The sequence below is a fragment of the Panthera pardus genome, unplaced genomic scaffold, assembly GCF_024362965.1.
Source record: "Panthera pardus isolate Hobbes unplaced genomic scaffold, ASM2436296v1 HiC_scaffold_16, whole genome shotgun sequence".
Classification (NCBI taxonomy): Eukaryota; Metazoa; Chordata; class Mammalia; order Carnivora; family Felidae; genus Panthera; species Panthera pardus.
The window spans coordinates 152,572,027-152,587,876 of record NW_026526721.1 but is presented as its reverse complement, the minus strand read 5'-3'; the positions used below and the strand labels follow the sequence as shown (position 1 = coordinate 152,587,876).

Below are 15,850 nucleotides of genomic sequence, written 5' to 3'. Positions count from 1 at the left end.
GATCAGAAGAATTTTGTAAGACACAAAAGAACAGATCTTAAAAGAAAACATTCATAGGTTAAAATTTAAAGTATCTTCCTACTAAAGAGCACCATTAAGTACATACCGTTTTACCGTAACAAAGTTAAAAAGACATGCCACAGAATTGGGAAAAAGATCTGCAATAAACATACTCAACACAGGATGTGAAGGCAGAATTCATAGAGAATTCTGAACAAATCCGTAAGAGAAACAACTCATTAAAAAGGCAGGCACAGGAGAGCAGACAATTCACAGAATACCGAATAGCCAGTGAACGCAGGAAAGGATGCCACATCTCAGGAAAATGGAAATTCAAGCCACACCAGATGTCATTTCACACCTACCCCAGGAGCAAAGCAAGAGGCTATAACACAGATCCAGAGAGATCTGCTCAGGAAGGTTCACTCCGGGATCACAGTGAAAAACTGCCTAACGCCCGTTACTGGAAAATGAATAACAAGTCGTGGTACAGCCATAAAATGGGACGCTGACAGGAGTCACGACTGCAGGGACTAGAGCTCCACATTGTCCATATGCAGAAATCTCAAAACATAGCATGAAGCAAAAATGCAAAGTGGCAGGAAGATATGTCTGGCACGATGCCATCAGATAAAGTTTCTAAGCGTGTAAAATGATAGTCTCTTGTTCACGGACACATGCAGGACACAGGGGGGTGAACGTGCGAGCATCCTGTAAACCATAAAGGAAGGGCTCCAGCGCGGATGTCGTGTTATTCAAACCCTCTGCCCCTTGGTGTTCTCTGTAAAATGGGAAGGATGCCTAACCGGCAGGGTTTTTGTGACGATCAAGTACAGGTGCTCTGCCTCAGCTGCCTGGCGCCAGGAAGGGGCACAACTGAGGTTCAGGTTAAAAGCACCTGAGTGTGTGCTATTCCCGACTGCCTCCTAGCCCTCTCTTTTGGCTTCTCCTGGAGAGAAGTGCCGCTTTGGGGATTAGTAACTGGTCATCGGCATATTGCCGTATATGGCACAAGCTCCTGCTTCCCAAGTGTTTTAGCAGACGTTCTCGAGCACTTTCAGTGCTCCCCTGGAATGTTCTCACGTCATGGCAAGGTCCCCAAGATGCACCTTCCACTCGGCCGCAGCTTGAATTATCAGCCTAAGGATGAGCGGCAGCCGAAACCACAGGATCTCTCGTTCACGGGCTCATTTCCTCACAGACTCCAAGATACTCCCCTCACTTCAGCTAACAAGGCCCAGCAGTGCCAGGCCAGCACCCAGGCACCTCCCCTGCAGGCAGGCACGAAGCCCGGACATACCCGAATGGGACCTGTAATTCTGGTACAGCTGGTGGATCTTCTTGGGCTTCCGGACGGCACACTGCTTGTCCGCGGTGCTTTTGCTGGCGTAGTGGAACAGAGAGCGCAGGTCGCTGAAGCGGAAGGCCACCCCCTTCATGATGCTCTGGGCCGTGTCCCCCGTGAGGAACATGGCGTTGGGGTCATTGATGCATTTCATCAGCAGCGCCAGCTCGGCTTGAGTGAAGTCCTGGATCTCATCGCCATAGAGCTCGTGGATGGACCACGGGAGCACCTTGACCTTCGACAGCCTCCGGGACAGGTTGTACAGAACGTCCTCTTCGTCGAAATAACCTTTCTGAGACCTGATCTGCTGGTACAGGCAGAAGAGACCGTAGATCTCGCTCCGGTCTTCCTGGAAATTGGGGCACCGCTTCCTCCCTAATTTCTTATATGCTTCTTCCGTGAGTCTCCCCTGCGGGCAGCTGAGGGCCTCAAAGGACCCCTTCAGAAAAGATTTGATCTCTTTCCAAATCAGTGCAGGGTTGTAGGAGGTTTTCCCTTTGGTCATTTTGGGCCATATTTCATTGGCGAACACCTCAAATGTCACATACACCCGGGGGTCACTGTCGCACGGACGCATTTCCGCCGCCCTATCCTCCTCACCATTGTCGCCGTCCGCCTCGGCCTCCTCCTCCTCCTCCTGCCAATTGGGGATGGTCACCTCCTCCTGTGTGGACCATCCCACGATGCTTCTTTTCAAGCTGCCGTCTTCGTTTCTCAGAAAAAATGGTTTGGGCAGAGAAGCGTCCAGCAGGAGGAGCAGCTGCTTGGAAGTGACAAACAGCGGAAAGTTCTCGTCCCTCAGGTCCTGGAGTTTGTGGACGTTGGGTTCCGGGGGTCTGTAGTGACTGGTGGCCTTGGTAGACTTGGAAAGCTCGATGAAATTCCGCTGTACCTCCCGGCACAGGACGTGGTTCTTGGTCACGAAGATCTGATGTAAATGCTCCAGCTGGCGGAGATGCTCTGGGGTGCGCGCTTCGGCCCCCCGGCCAGGCCCCCCCGGCTCCCCGCCGGGTCCCCCCGCACGGGCTTCAGGGTCCTGCTCCTCGTCTGTGCCGTCCACGGCTTCCGCCTCCCGGGAGCCCTCCGCTTCCTCCTCCTCCTCCTCCTCCTCCTCCTCCCCTTCCTCCTCCTCCTCTTCCTCTTTCTCCGGACCCGGACCCTCCTTTCCGGGGTCTACTTCCAGCCTTCTCTTCAGCCACATCTGTCCGGCCAGCAGCGGGCTTCCCGCCTGCCCAGCCTTCTCCCAGTAACCGTGGAAATTCTTCCACAGCCGGTACAGGCAGCAAGTTGTCTTCCCGGTGCCGCTGCGGCCGATGAGGATGATGGGCTCCAGCGGCCTGGGGTTGAGGCCGATCACGGCATGCTCGAGTTCGCCCACCCGGAAGGGGTACTCCACCGTGGCCGTCGTGTCGTTGAGGATGTTGAAGGCCATGCTGGTGCTGAAGCTGTGGAACTTCATGATGTTGTACTCTGTCTCCACCGCGCTGGCGGGCGGGAAGTACTCGGGGTCCGCGTGCCCCCGGCTCTCCTCGGCCTCCGTGTCTTCCACGTAGCAGCGGGGTATGCGCTTGAGGACCTTCACGTTGGCCGACACCTGGCCTTGGTGGATGCCCTTCAGCTTCTTCCGCAGGACGCAGGACCGGCCCCGGTTATAGGCGCTGCAGATGGCCCTGATGGAGTCCGACAGCTTGCAGTGGTCCAAGACGATGTCCCAGATCCGGATGATTTCTGTGTAGACCCGACCCGACTTCTCCGGGCAGCGCAGGGTCCGCTCCGTGGTGATGACCTTCTCCGGGTTCTCGCTGCATCGAGGGGAGAAGTCGATGGCCAGCTCCCAGAGCATCCGGGCCCCCTTGTCCAGCTTGGCCTCGAAGAGCCGGATGCTTCCTTTCAGATGTTTCAGCCGCTTCTGGAGGCCTTGGGTCCACTCGCCGTTCCCCAGCTGCTGGATGGCTAGGATGACTTTCTTCTTCATGACCTTAGTCATTACCTTACTGGACAGCTTCTTCAGCATTTCCGAAGTGCACTCGATCTCCCATGTCATGTTCTCGAAGTCCTGGAGGCAGGCCTCGATCTCCTGCGTGCTCCAGCTGTCCAGATCGTCACTGCCTTCTCTCCCTCTGGGGCCAGCGGGAACGAGCCGCGAGGCCCCGAGGCCCGCCTGAGCAAGTCTGCCCCCTGCCTCGAGGATGGTGTGGCTGTTCCCACTGGAGTCGGAGCCTCGCGCCCCCAGGGCTCGCTGGAGCTCGTCCTTCTTTACCTCCCTACCAGCTCCTGTCTCCAGAGGCTCAGAGCCCTGAGAACAGTCCTCTGGGAGGGACGGATTCGGTTCAAGCTGCTGAATTAAACCCGTGATGTCCCGCACCAGCCGGTCTCTCAGAGAGCAGGGCCTGACGGCCCCCGGCTCCTGCTTCGTTGCCTGTGCACCCGGGAGAGTCTCCCAGCTGTCGGGGACCACAGCTCCTTTGGGCAGGGTCCTGGCGTTGATGCTGCACGACAGAGACTTGGATGAACCCTGGGACCTGAGCTGAGACGTGTGACCGGGGGCGGCGGGCCTCGGGAGCCTCCCCGAGTGGGCGGCAGAATCCTGCCGGCTCCTGTGCCTGGACTCGGCCAGAGCTTTGTTCCAGGCCAAGAGCAGGGCATCGTTCTTCTTGATCCGGTGCCGCGCGTCTTTGCCTTCTTTGTTCTTCAGGTTGATGTTGATGTCAAACTTCACCAGCAGGTCTATTAGCTTCTTCATCCGCTTCAGCATGCCCTTCTGGAAGAGGATGTGCATCAGCGTGTTTCCGTTGCTGTCCTGGGTGTTGGGGTTGAGGTAGCAAAATTCAGCGGGGTTCGACCAGAAGAGATCCAGCAGGTGGCTGAGGAAGTTAAAACCGATGTCAGCTGAAAGACACAAACCAAACCCTGTGAGTGCTCCGTCGCTCTCCCCAGGGCACAGAGACCCCTGGATTTGGAGAGACGCCAGCCAGGGGCATCTCAGAGCACGAAACTTCCCCCAAGTACTTGACAGCCCAGGGGTTCACAAGCAGGGACGGTCTGCTCCCCGAGGGACACCTGGCCTCGCCTGGAGACACCGTTGGTTGTCACACTTTGGGAGGCGGGATGGGCATCTAACGGGTAGAGGCCCAGGATGCTGCTAGACATCCTACAATGCACGAGACAGCCCCCACAGCAAGGAATCGCCTAGTCCAAATGTCAATAGGGTCAAGGTTGAGAAACCCTGAAATAGCTTCATAGCATTCCTGACATAAGATTTTTGTCAGGGCCCCTGAAAATGGTGTCGATAACCGGGAAGTATTCGTCGGCTACGGGCAGCCAGGTGAAGAATCAACCCGCGCCGACCATTCACCGTGACGGTTGCCCCTTCTCATCCAGCTATGGGTGAGGGGCCGGGAGACAACAGGTGGGCCTGACCAGGAAATGGGCCTTTTTCAGAGCGCTGGCTTTCCCCACAGGAAAGACAAAAAAGCACGGCATCAGTTCTAATGCCCAGCTGCCCCTCCGAGGAGAAGACTGCTTAAAAAATAAAGGCCTACCTCTGATATCTAAAAAGATGTGGAGCGCTGCATGCAGAGGGGTATCACCTTCCGTGAGGGTGATACCGCGGGGGTCCGCACCCTTGGTCAAGAGAAGAAAAGCCAGCTCAAAGTCCTCGTGTTTCAGGCACAAGACAAGCGGCGTCTCCTGCCTGTCCTGGAGACCCTCGGGCAAGGCTGAGGAGGCAGAAGAGAAGGACACCCGTGAGCCGCATCCCTGTGACGGGGTACAGCCTGGCTCACCGGAGGAGGAGGGGCCCCCTTCTGCCACTTACTCCGAGAGCTGACGCCGACCCGGCTTCTGAGCCCCTCTTACCACCACCCCTTCTGGGAGGCGAAGGCTTCCCAGAGCCCTCCGGGTGAAAGCCCAAGTCCGCGGGCCGTGCCGCTCCCCACTCTTCTGCTCCCCCTCACATCTTCAGCACTGGCCGGGAGCGGGGACAGGGCCCGTGAACAACGGAAACGCCGGGGCCTGCCCGCCGCCCTCCCTGACACACAGTCGGTGATCAGGTGATAGGAGTATGGCTTCCCCGAATCTTTTGCGTCTACCGAGCTCCTTCTTGAGGCTGCCCTTCTACCCTCAAGTGCCATCTTCCGTGACACCTCTCCACCCCCGACATCGGCTTCCTTCTAGCCCCGTCCGCACCCCCTCTGCACCGCAGGCTGCCGACCTCCACCCCTACACTCCGCACACGCCCCCGGCAGCCACACATTCGCTCCGCCCTTGCCCCCCCAGAACCCGATTCCAGGGAGGCGCTTCCTAAGTGCTCGCTGACTCGGGCACGAAAGAGAAATCCCATGACGGCCAGGGTCCAGGCAAAGGTAGTAGCAACGCTCTGCTCGAGGAATGGGTTTAAAGGCATTAAACTACGGGGGGCATTCCATCTACCTCCTGGAAAACGTGGGTACAGCCAACGCCTGCAGGCTTTGTGTGGCACTTTGAGAGCGGAGGACCAATGAACGGCCTTCCCCCTTAAACAGCCAAGCAAGCAGAAAGCCACACAGCCACGGTGTTCTTCCAAGAACCTGCATGCATGAACTCATTTTATTTTCAAAACAACCTAAGAATGGGGGGGCTGTTATCATTCTCATTTTATAAAGAAGGACATGAAGGCAGAAATAGCATGCCCGAAGCCCCACAATTTGTAGTGGCATTAGTTGGGGGCGGGGGGAGGGGGGGGAGAGGGGGGAAGAGAGGGAAGTGGGAGGAGGCTGGTGCTCCCAAATTAGTTTTAAAATAAACCCAATCCGGGCCACCTGGGTGGCTCAGTCGGTTGAGCGTCCGACTTCGGCTCCGGTCATGATCTCGCGGTTCATGGGTTCGAGCCCCGCATCAGACTCTGTGCTGACAGCTCGGAGCCTGGGGCCTGCTTCGGATTCTGTGTCTCCCTCCCTCTCTGGCCCTTCCCCCGCTTGCACGCATGCTCTGTCTCTCTCTCTCTCAAAAATAAATAAAAGTTGGAAGGAAGGAAGAAAGAAATAGAGAGGAAGGAAGGAAGGAAGGAAGACCAACTCGATGGCTCACTCCGGACATACACTGACCCACATACAGTGATTGTGCTGATTACAATGGCAGATGTTTCCACCCAGCAATTATTTGGCCATGTCTTTAAAAACAAGCACCAAATCCCAGTCCACTGACTAGAAAAGAATGCCAGACTTTGACAGGGATGCACACAGCATCCTGAGCGGAGGGAAGAGTCCGGCCGGCCATCGGAAGGAAAAGACTGCCGTGGGCCACACCCAGGGCCAAGGGCCCCTCCACGCACCTGAGGTTCCTCACACAAGGCAGAGGACAAGACAAGAAAGGTAAGTGGAATTCACAAAGACGCACAGAGTTCCTACAGGCCAGCTACAGGCCAGCACCAACCGACAGGGCATTAACCCGGCCACTGTTGCAAAATGAGACGCTCCCCAAGAAGAGAATGAGGCAACATTTAGAGGAATCTCCAAAACCAAGTGAAAGCCCCGCGACCAGCGGTGGCCTGACATCCCAGGGGACAAGCCTCCAGGGCTCGTCACGGGCCTTCTCACCTCCACTGTCGATGAGGCAGCCCAGGAGCTGTATCCTCCGAGGGTCCCAAGCGCTGAGGCGGGGGATGAGGGCGCAGAGGTCAAGGTCGGAGAAGTTGCAGCCCTTGAGGAGGCAGTCGCCCAGGGGCGGCTCCCCATTTACCTTGCGGGTCAGCAGCAGAAGCACTTCAGGCCACTTCTGTTTCTCCAGCAAAAACTTGATGAAGGTGTTGGCGCAGTCACGGTTAATGTCACAGACCAGGTCAGGAGGAATTTCTTTGAAAAATAAGAATACACCACACGCCCCAAAAAAGGTGCATATGATTTCTGAACGCAAATACCGCTCAACACATTTAGGCATAATTAACAGGAATTTACCGGTCAGTGTTTGTAAGCACTGGGGAAAACAGAAACAAGCCATTCCTTTGAGCACACAACTCAGCCACTCATTAACATCAGTAGCAGCACCGGCCATGTGACCCTCTTGGGAGGGTTAGAAACACTTGAAGGAGAGTAGAGCCTGGCCCCGAAGGAGGGCAGCAAGATGACTGTGTCTTAGAAGAAGACGTAAGTCAGGCCACTCTTCAGAGGTTAGAAGGGCAAGAGCCTGCCTTAAGTCTTGCATAATATAAAGAGTGTCTTCTGCTTAAGGAACACTGAAATGCAACGAGGCACTGTAGAATAATTACATCAACAGTTGCCGGATGGGAGCGAGAGGATGGTTTAACCCAAATTCCTAATTTCACATCACAAGATGCCAAGTGTTTCCATCTGATCTCTGATGTATTCCATCAGAGACAAGATAATGTTATCCCAGTTCATGACGCTGGTATAGCCCATGGATGGGAAACTTCTAACAGAGGTCCTCAGTAAGTAAATTGCCAGATTCAGCAAATAAAAACATAGGATGCCAGTTAAATCTTTCACGTACTATTTGGGACACACTTAAGCTATATTCATTGTTTATCTAAAATTATAGGGGCGCCTGGGTGGCTCAGTCGGTTAAGCGGCCGACTTCGGCTCAGGTCATGATCTTGCGGTGAGTTCGAGCCCCGTGTCGGGCTCTGTGCTGACAGCTCAGAGCCTGGAGCCTGTTTCAGATTCTGTGCCTCCCTCTCTCTGACCCTCCCCTGTTCATGCTCTGTCTCTCCCTGTCTCAAAAATAAATAAAACGTTAAAAAAAAAAATTTTTTAAATAAAATTATAATTCAAGGCGCCTGGGTGACTCGGTAGGTTAAGTGTCCCACTTCTGCTCAGGTCATGATCTCACAGTTAGTTCGTGAGTTCGAGCCCCGTGTCGGGCTCTGTGCTGACAGCTCAGACTGTCTCCATCTCTCTGCCCTTCCCCTGCTTGTGCACGCTCTCTCTCTCTCTCTCTAATATAAAATAAAACATTAAAAAAAATTTTTAATTATAATTCAACTGGCATTCTGCAGTTTGTCTGGCAATCCTGGCAGTAAGAAAGGAGGGAGGAAGAGAAGAAGGGAAGAAATCAAGAGTTACCTAAATGAGAGCAATTTAATGTGCCTTGCTAGTTTTTGCTTCCCACCTTTCTCGAAGATTTCTAAAATAAACACTCACTTTAATATTGAAAATACTCATTTGAAAACGAGAAAAACAGGACCCTGGACGAGGTGCTCTACGCCCATCATCTCAGCAGGTAGGGACCCTAGCTAACCTGCTGCATACCCTGAAGAGCATTTTCCTTCCACTGGCTACTCCTTCCTGCGTTCTCTGGAAAATTAAGAAATCTCAGCCCTTTGGATGGTCCGAGTGAATGCATTACAGCCCAATTTTAAAAGTACTAACTTTCACCTACTTAGGGTTTCTAGAATCTTCCCTAGTTATCTAGAATGTGTCTCTGAAGTTCTTTTCTAGAACTTTCCTGATTTCCCCCTAATGAAAAAAATTACATTCAATTCTACAATAACTTTATATCCCGACATTAGCCACTATCTATAGAAGAGAAAAACATCTGTAGTATTTAAAAAACGATCATATATGTAAAAGTAACTGTTGCAGGATACATGATAAACCGGAAACAGAGGCTGATGCTGGGGGTGGGATTTAGGGACTAAAGTTCAAGGTGCATGATCTAGACTTTCCACTGAATAATGTTCTGTGCTGTTTGAATGTTTTACATGTAGCTCATCACTTTTATTTTTTTTAATTAATTTTTTAAAGATATTAGGAAACAGGGGGAGCCTGGGTGGCTCAGTCAGTTAAGCATCTGACCTCGGCTCAGGTCACGATCTCTCGGTTTGTGGGTTCGAGCCCCCCGTCGGGCTCTGTGTTGACGGCTCCGAGCCTGGAGCCTGCTTCGGATTCTGTGTCTCCTTCTCTCTCGGCCCCTCCCCTGCTTATGCTGTGTCTCTCTCTGTCTCTCAAAAATAAATAAATGTTTAAAAAAATTTAAGGATACTAGAAAAGAGTTTTAGTGAGCATAAATCATCTTTGGCACAACCGAACGTTGCGAGCAAAATTACCTTGCAGAGAAGAAAGGAGGCGTAAGAACCTTTGAACTACTTCTTGCTTCAGAAAGTTTTTATGCAGCAGCTGGTTTCCTGAGTTCATGTACTTGACCAGCTGCTCAGCGGCCTTCCGGAAAGTGTCAGTCTCGCTAGCGGGTCCATCACCATTGGTCAGTCCTACAAAACAAGCAGACGATGCTTCTGAATACAGGGGCCACAGCCATGGCAGGTTGCAAAAACAACCCCAGGTCTCCACCCCTCCGTGTACGCCCGTGCTTTGCCAGGTGACTTCGCATCACCTTCCATCAAGAGGTGGAGCCTTTTCTCCTCCCCACCCTGGCTTCTGGCCTGGCTTCTGGACTTCTAGAATGCAGTGGGTGTGATTTTGATGCTCGTTCTGAGGCGGGGTCTCGAGAGGCCTGGCTTAGTTCTATTTGCTCTCTTGAGACCCAGGCCTCTGCCATGGGAATAGGTCCAGTCTCATCCTTGGGAGGACAAGAGACAGCGTAGAACAAAGAGGAATCAGTCCAGCTGTCCAAACTGAGGCTCCATAGACGTGAAAGGGCCTGGCCAAGACCGGCACGTCCACAGACACTTGGAGGAGGAATTCAGTTAAAGCTACGAGAACAGCCCAGCCTAAACTACTGACCTGCAGGATCATGAGCGAAATAAGTGCTGGCTGCTTCAAGAGACTACATTTGGGGAGCGATGTGTTACATGGCTATAGATAACTGACATAACAACAGTTCAGGGAAGTAAGACAGCAAGAGGAGGGCTTAGCACCACAGTAACATCCAACCACACGCCAGCCACCCGTGAGTCTTACTGGCAAGCAGGAAAAAGCCAAGAGGAAGGAGTCACCTCTCTGGCCAGAGAATGGAAGACAATACCCCCTTGGTTCCATTTACTTGAGAAAGTCGCCATGATTAGAAAACCTCCGCGGAGACAATGTTGAAAAGGACAAATGTTTTATTTTGCTATCAGGTGATACACTCAGAAAGCGCTCGTGCTTACAACGGAATCTTACTGAGCACATAGGTTGTGTGTTTTCACACCCAGTGGAAAGGGCCTGGCCCACGGCGTCAAGTGCCATCACATCGTGCAGAGACGAACGAATATTCAACGTCATGTTCTAATAGAGCAGGGACGCTTTAAAAGAGATGAACTAGTTGAAAATGAGAAAAAGATTGAAAGCATCCTGTCTTCATCAGCTTCCCCAGCAGCAGGCCCCGAGTCAAGGATTTGTGTGCAAGCTGCTCATGAAGGAGGCGACCAGCGGAGAAATGGGGGAAGCAGATTAGGGGTCAGGGAGGAAGCCAGGTGGCCTTGCCTGAACCCACAGGGGAGCTCCAACGTGAGTACTCCTAACAGGTGTCCCCATGAGAAGTCAGGGAGACGGGCTTTCAAATGCTCACCTCACTGTGTCACTGGCTACAGGCTGCCCTGAGAGCGTGTAAATTCCCAAGCACTCCTGGTTTGAAGGAACACAAGCAAAACTGGCTCCATAAGCCGGTCTCCTTGAGAGCAAGCCTTGGGTGTTGGCTTCCCACACTGAAGGCACAGCATGTCAGGGAGCACACAACAATGGTGAAAGGGACCCAGGATCCAAGCACAGTTCCAACATTACCTGCTGTGCCTTCTGATATACACCGGGATCCCCTTTCAACACATCAAGTCAGAGCACCAGAAACACACACACATACACCCACACAGCAATACATACTGACCTCGGGGACAAACGCACTTTGACTTCTACTCAAGAGACCTCCAGGTGCCAGACAGAAGCAAGACCCACTTTACACCATCCTCCACAGAAAAAGAGATGGAAACCACGTGGCAAAGGAAGATCTACATCACCTCAGCCAGAGACCCAGGAAACGTGTATGTGGTGTAACACTGACTGACTAGCACTCCCAGATCGGCCCTCCCAAGTTCATCCTAAGATGCCAACGAACACATAGAAAACAGTGAAAATTCATAGAACAACACAACAGCGTTTCACAACAGTGAAATTCACAGAACAACCGGACCCTTGGAAAAGGAGCCACTTCCATCAGTCTCGTGTGCCCGACCTCACGCCATCAACAGCTTTTCTAGAACATCATTCTTCCACTAGGGAAACTAGTATAAAAGTCTTCTTGAAACTGAACAGAAATATACTAAGCTTGACAATACAGACAATTAGATGCGGTTGTATAATAAACGCATGGTTGTGTGGTTCTGAATAGTCAAGCAGTGGGTCAGAGAAAATTCCACACGTCAGGAAAGAAACCAGAGAATGATATCAACAATGTAAAGGTGCGTAAAAGGGGGCTCCTGGGCAGTTCAGTCGACGAAGCGTCTGACTCTTGGTTTCGCTCAGGTCATGATCTCGTGGTCTGTGAGTTTGAGCCCCACATCTGGCTCCATGCTGACAGTGCGGAACCTGCTTAGGACTCTCTGTCTCTGCCTCTCTGTCAGCTCGTGCTCTCTCTTTCTCTCTCTTTCCCTCTCAAAAATAAATAAGTAAACTTAAAAAACTGTTTAAAAAGACACATAAAAGGAAAGGTGCTAACACACTGATGATGGTGTTTCTGGGCAGACACAGGCGACTTGCTTATTACTCTGAATCTGTTTTGTTCTAAATTTTCCATAAGCTTAATAAGAGACAAGAGAAACATCAGAATATAAAGTTGCTTATACATTATAATCACAGATTTTTTTTTTAAGATGATTATGTAAGTGCTGAATAACAACAACAAAAAGACTGGATAAAATAAATGTTTGTTTTTACATAAAAGTCTGTTTTTACAAATTTTCTACAATGATCAGGTTTACTAGAGATATATATAAGCAGATTTAAAATTAAAAGTTGGGGGGGGCGCCTGGGTGGCTCAGTCGGTTAAGCGTCCGACTCCGGCTCAGGTCACGATATCACGGGCCCCACATCGGGCTCTGTGAGGCCAGCTCAGAGCCTGGAGCCTACTTAGGATTCTGTGTCTCCCTCTCTCTCTGTCCTTCCCCCACTCGTGCTCTGTTTCTCTCTGTCTCTTAAAAATAAATAAACATTTAAAAATTTTTGGAAAAAAATTAAATCAAAAGTTAGAACGAAAAGAGATCTTCTGGAGTTGCAATCGTGCTCAGAAGTGTTAGAACATAGAAACAAACCATTTCAAAAAGAGATTTCATTTTTGCCTGAAATTCTTCTTTCAAGCTAAAAAAGGCAAAACCGGTTAAATTTTAGTACACACATTTTATCAATTTAAATTTATGTACTCATTTCACTTTTACAAAAGAAAAGAAAAATGTATAACCTTAAAAGCATGGAATAAGACTAAATGACCAAATCACAAACATATTAATTTGGGGGGGGAGGGAGGTGAGTTTATGGAAAATTAATATTTTCTTGTTTTCCTTTTCTATACTTTGTGAAATTTTTAAAAAGAATGCATTGTTTTTTTAATAAGGAAAACATATCAGGAACATCTTTTAGGTCGATTCCTGTATGTATGAAAATGGGGCACCATCTCGGTGCTGAGGGCTGGTAAGATGACAAACCAGGGCCTCTGAGCCCCAAGTTCCGTCTACGGGGGAAGCCCACACACACAGAGAGAAGCTTCTCGTGTCCTCCGAGGGCTGTGCACAACACAACGCAGCTGGCTCCCACTGGAGCCCTGGAGGGAAGGCCTCAGAGGCCTGGAATGGTCCTCATTCTAAGTGAATCAGATAGTACAAAATGAGGAAAATGAGGGCTCCGGTCCTGAGAGAAGAGCGACAGAGGCCAGAGCGGTGGGCCTGCCGCCACCTGGTGGTGGCCGTGAGAGGCAGGGAAAGGCAGTTAAGAGTTTCCCTCGCCAAGGTTTCAGTTACACGGTCGACGGTCGACTGCGGTCCAGAAACAGACGGTGCTCCTGCTCACAAATCGTCAGAAGGTCAGTAGTACCCTAAGGCTCTGTCGCAGTGCCCACCTCAGACTCATGTCGCCTCATCAGGCAGGCATTTTATCGTCGCGCATCATCACAAGAAGGGCCAGAAGAGTACAAATAAAGTGTTTTGAGAGAGCGAGAGAGACCACATTCACCTAGCTCTTCTTACAGTCTAGATTGTTATAACGGTTCTGTTTAATATTAGTTATTGTTTTCAATCTCCTGCTGGGCCCTAATTAAACTTTATCATAGGGATGTATGAATAGGAAAAAACATAGGACATCTGGGGTTCAGTACTGTCCACGGTTGCGGGCGTCCACGGGGAGTCTCGGGACGTGTCCCCTGCAGATGGGGCGGGGGACTGCTGTATGTAACCCTGACTCTAGGACTAAAGCTTTGCTCCTCCAAATGGGCTCTAGCTTCCCCAGGTAGTTTGCAAGAACTGCAAAATCTCAGGTCCTGCCCAGAACCTGCTGAATCAAAATCTGCATTTTAACAACCTCCCAAATGGCTCCCATTAACATCAGAAGCTCTGGTTTAGAGAACAGCACAAGTCTTCAGGAAGACCCTTTATTTCTCACCTAGGTGCAAAAGCCATCCTCTCCAAAGACGTTGTCGCCATAATCATCAAAACGGGGCGCAGAGACACCCAGGATGAGCCCAGGGTGACAGCTTCTTTTACCCTACTCTGTACATTAGAATATTGTCCGTCCGGGTACGAAAAGCTAGGGTCTTGAAGGCGCTTTACTTGGGACCCCAGATGTAAAAAACAAAATGATTAAGTTCGTGGACTCAGGTCAGGAGCAAGGGTCCCCAACTCTCTAGCAGCACCCTTCCCAAAGATAGTGTGTTTCGAACCAGCCCATTAATGTGTGAGGATGGGGAAGGATTAAAGTCCATAAAACCCTAATCTTTATGACTGGAGAGTTACCTTTATGCCCATAGCCCTGGGCCCTCCCTCTGCCTGTCTTCTCAACTACTACGCTGCTGAGAAAGACCACGCTGGGGCTGAAGTCTAAAACTACACTGTCCACTACGATGGCCACTAACTTAATTAAGTAGAATTAAAATGCATTAAATAAAATGAAATTTCCAGTTCCTCCGTTGCATGGGTCACACATTTCAAGTGCTCACTAGCCGTATGTGACCAGAAGGCTATCACATGAGACAGAGCAGATATAGAACATTTACATCACTACAGAAAATTATATTGCATGGTACTCGTCTACAAAGATTCCCGGGCCCCACCTTAGATTTTAAAGTTTGTGCAACTGGCAAAAATCTTAGAAATGAAATTTACGCACACTACTCCACACAGCCGTATTGATGCTCAATGACGTTCAATACAGACATATTCCAACGACTTCTACAAGGGTTCCACTGCTCGGAGTCTTTGGGAAATACACTACCAGAAGACTCCAACTCGCTAGCTCGTCCTGACAACTGTCATCCTCCTCTTCTCCAATTTCTATCTATCAGTTTCTTTTGCCTTTTCTGACTCAGGGTTTCCCTATGGTTTCAATACTCTTCTACACGGCAAGAAAATATTCGTGGTTGACGGTCCGGAAAACTTTAAAGTAATATCCAATAAGCTTACCAACGCAGGCTGTAGGTTTCACAGCATCCACCGTCATCACAAACTACTCAGTGAGACAAACGGCAGGCTTGGAACAAGGCACATTCCTCTTGAATGTGCTTTTCTTCCCATGAGAGTATAATTGAATTCTAATAGGTAAGAAGGGAACTGGCTGCTATTCTACTGAATCTCTTCTCCCAGTTCCAAACCTAGGCCACAAATTTAGTTGGTGAAGGTGGAGAGAGAGGAAAGGAGAACAAGACCCTGTCTCAGAAACTGAGATGCTTTTAGGATTAGCAGATACTCAAAGATTCTAGTCTAAAAAAAAAAACAAAAAACAAAAAACAAAAACAAAAAAAAACTTGAAAAAATCAAAACTTTGAAAACTAAACAAAAATGAATGACTTAATGCTAATGTCTGTAGCCCTAAATATAGCATACATACACACATATACAATATTCTAAGAATTAGGGTTAGAACTAATTGCAAACACAAAATTAAACATAAGTGAAAAATCTGCAAACAAATCGGCCATTTTCTACCATCAACAGGTGGTCCTTTTTTGTTGTTATTTTAAAACCTGGAAATTCACTGGCAAAGAAATCTGTTTGGTTAGTGTCAGTTTCTCAAACAGTAGAAACCATCCCGAAGCTGAGATTACAGACATAAACCTCTCAGGAAATAATTTCACAATGATTTATTAATTACACTACCTTACAGAAGAAATCACAAAACCATTTAAAAACTAAACATGAACAAACTGAGGGTGGATGGGGGGTGGGGGGGCGGGTAGGAGAGAGGGGAAAATGGGTGATGGGCATTGAGCAGGGCACTTGTGGGGATGAGCACTGGGTGCTGTATGTAAGCCAATTTGACAATAAATTATATTTAAAAATAATAATAAATAAAAAATAAATAAAAAATAAACATGATATGTCACAGCTTTAAAAGATCATTTATGAGAAACAGAGGACTCTGCAAATACACTTCAGTCCCC

At 49.8% G+C, this 15,850-nt stretch overlaps 1 protein-coding gene across 1 annotated transcript in view; it reads right to left on the bottom strand.

Annotated features, from left to right (window-relative positions):
- TRANK1 (tetratricopeptide repeat and ankyrin repeat containing 1) overlaps positions 1–15,850 on the bottom strand; it is a 97,452-nt gene that overhangs the window by 31,711 nt on the left and 49,891 nt on the right. Inside the window, exons 10-13 of the mRNA XM_053904040.1 lie at positions 9,387–9,548; positions 6,922–7,176; positions 4,888–5,064; positions 1,301–4,234 (exon numbers count right to left, since the gene is read on the bottom strand). Of these exons, the coding sequence (XP_053760015.1) occupies positions 1,301–4,234; positions 4,888–5,064; positions 6,922–7,176; positions 9,387–9,548 (3,528 nt within the window). The remainder of the gene's footprint in view (positions 1–1,300; positions 4,235–4,887; positions 5,065–6,921; positions 7,177–9,386; positions 9,549–15,850) is intronic.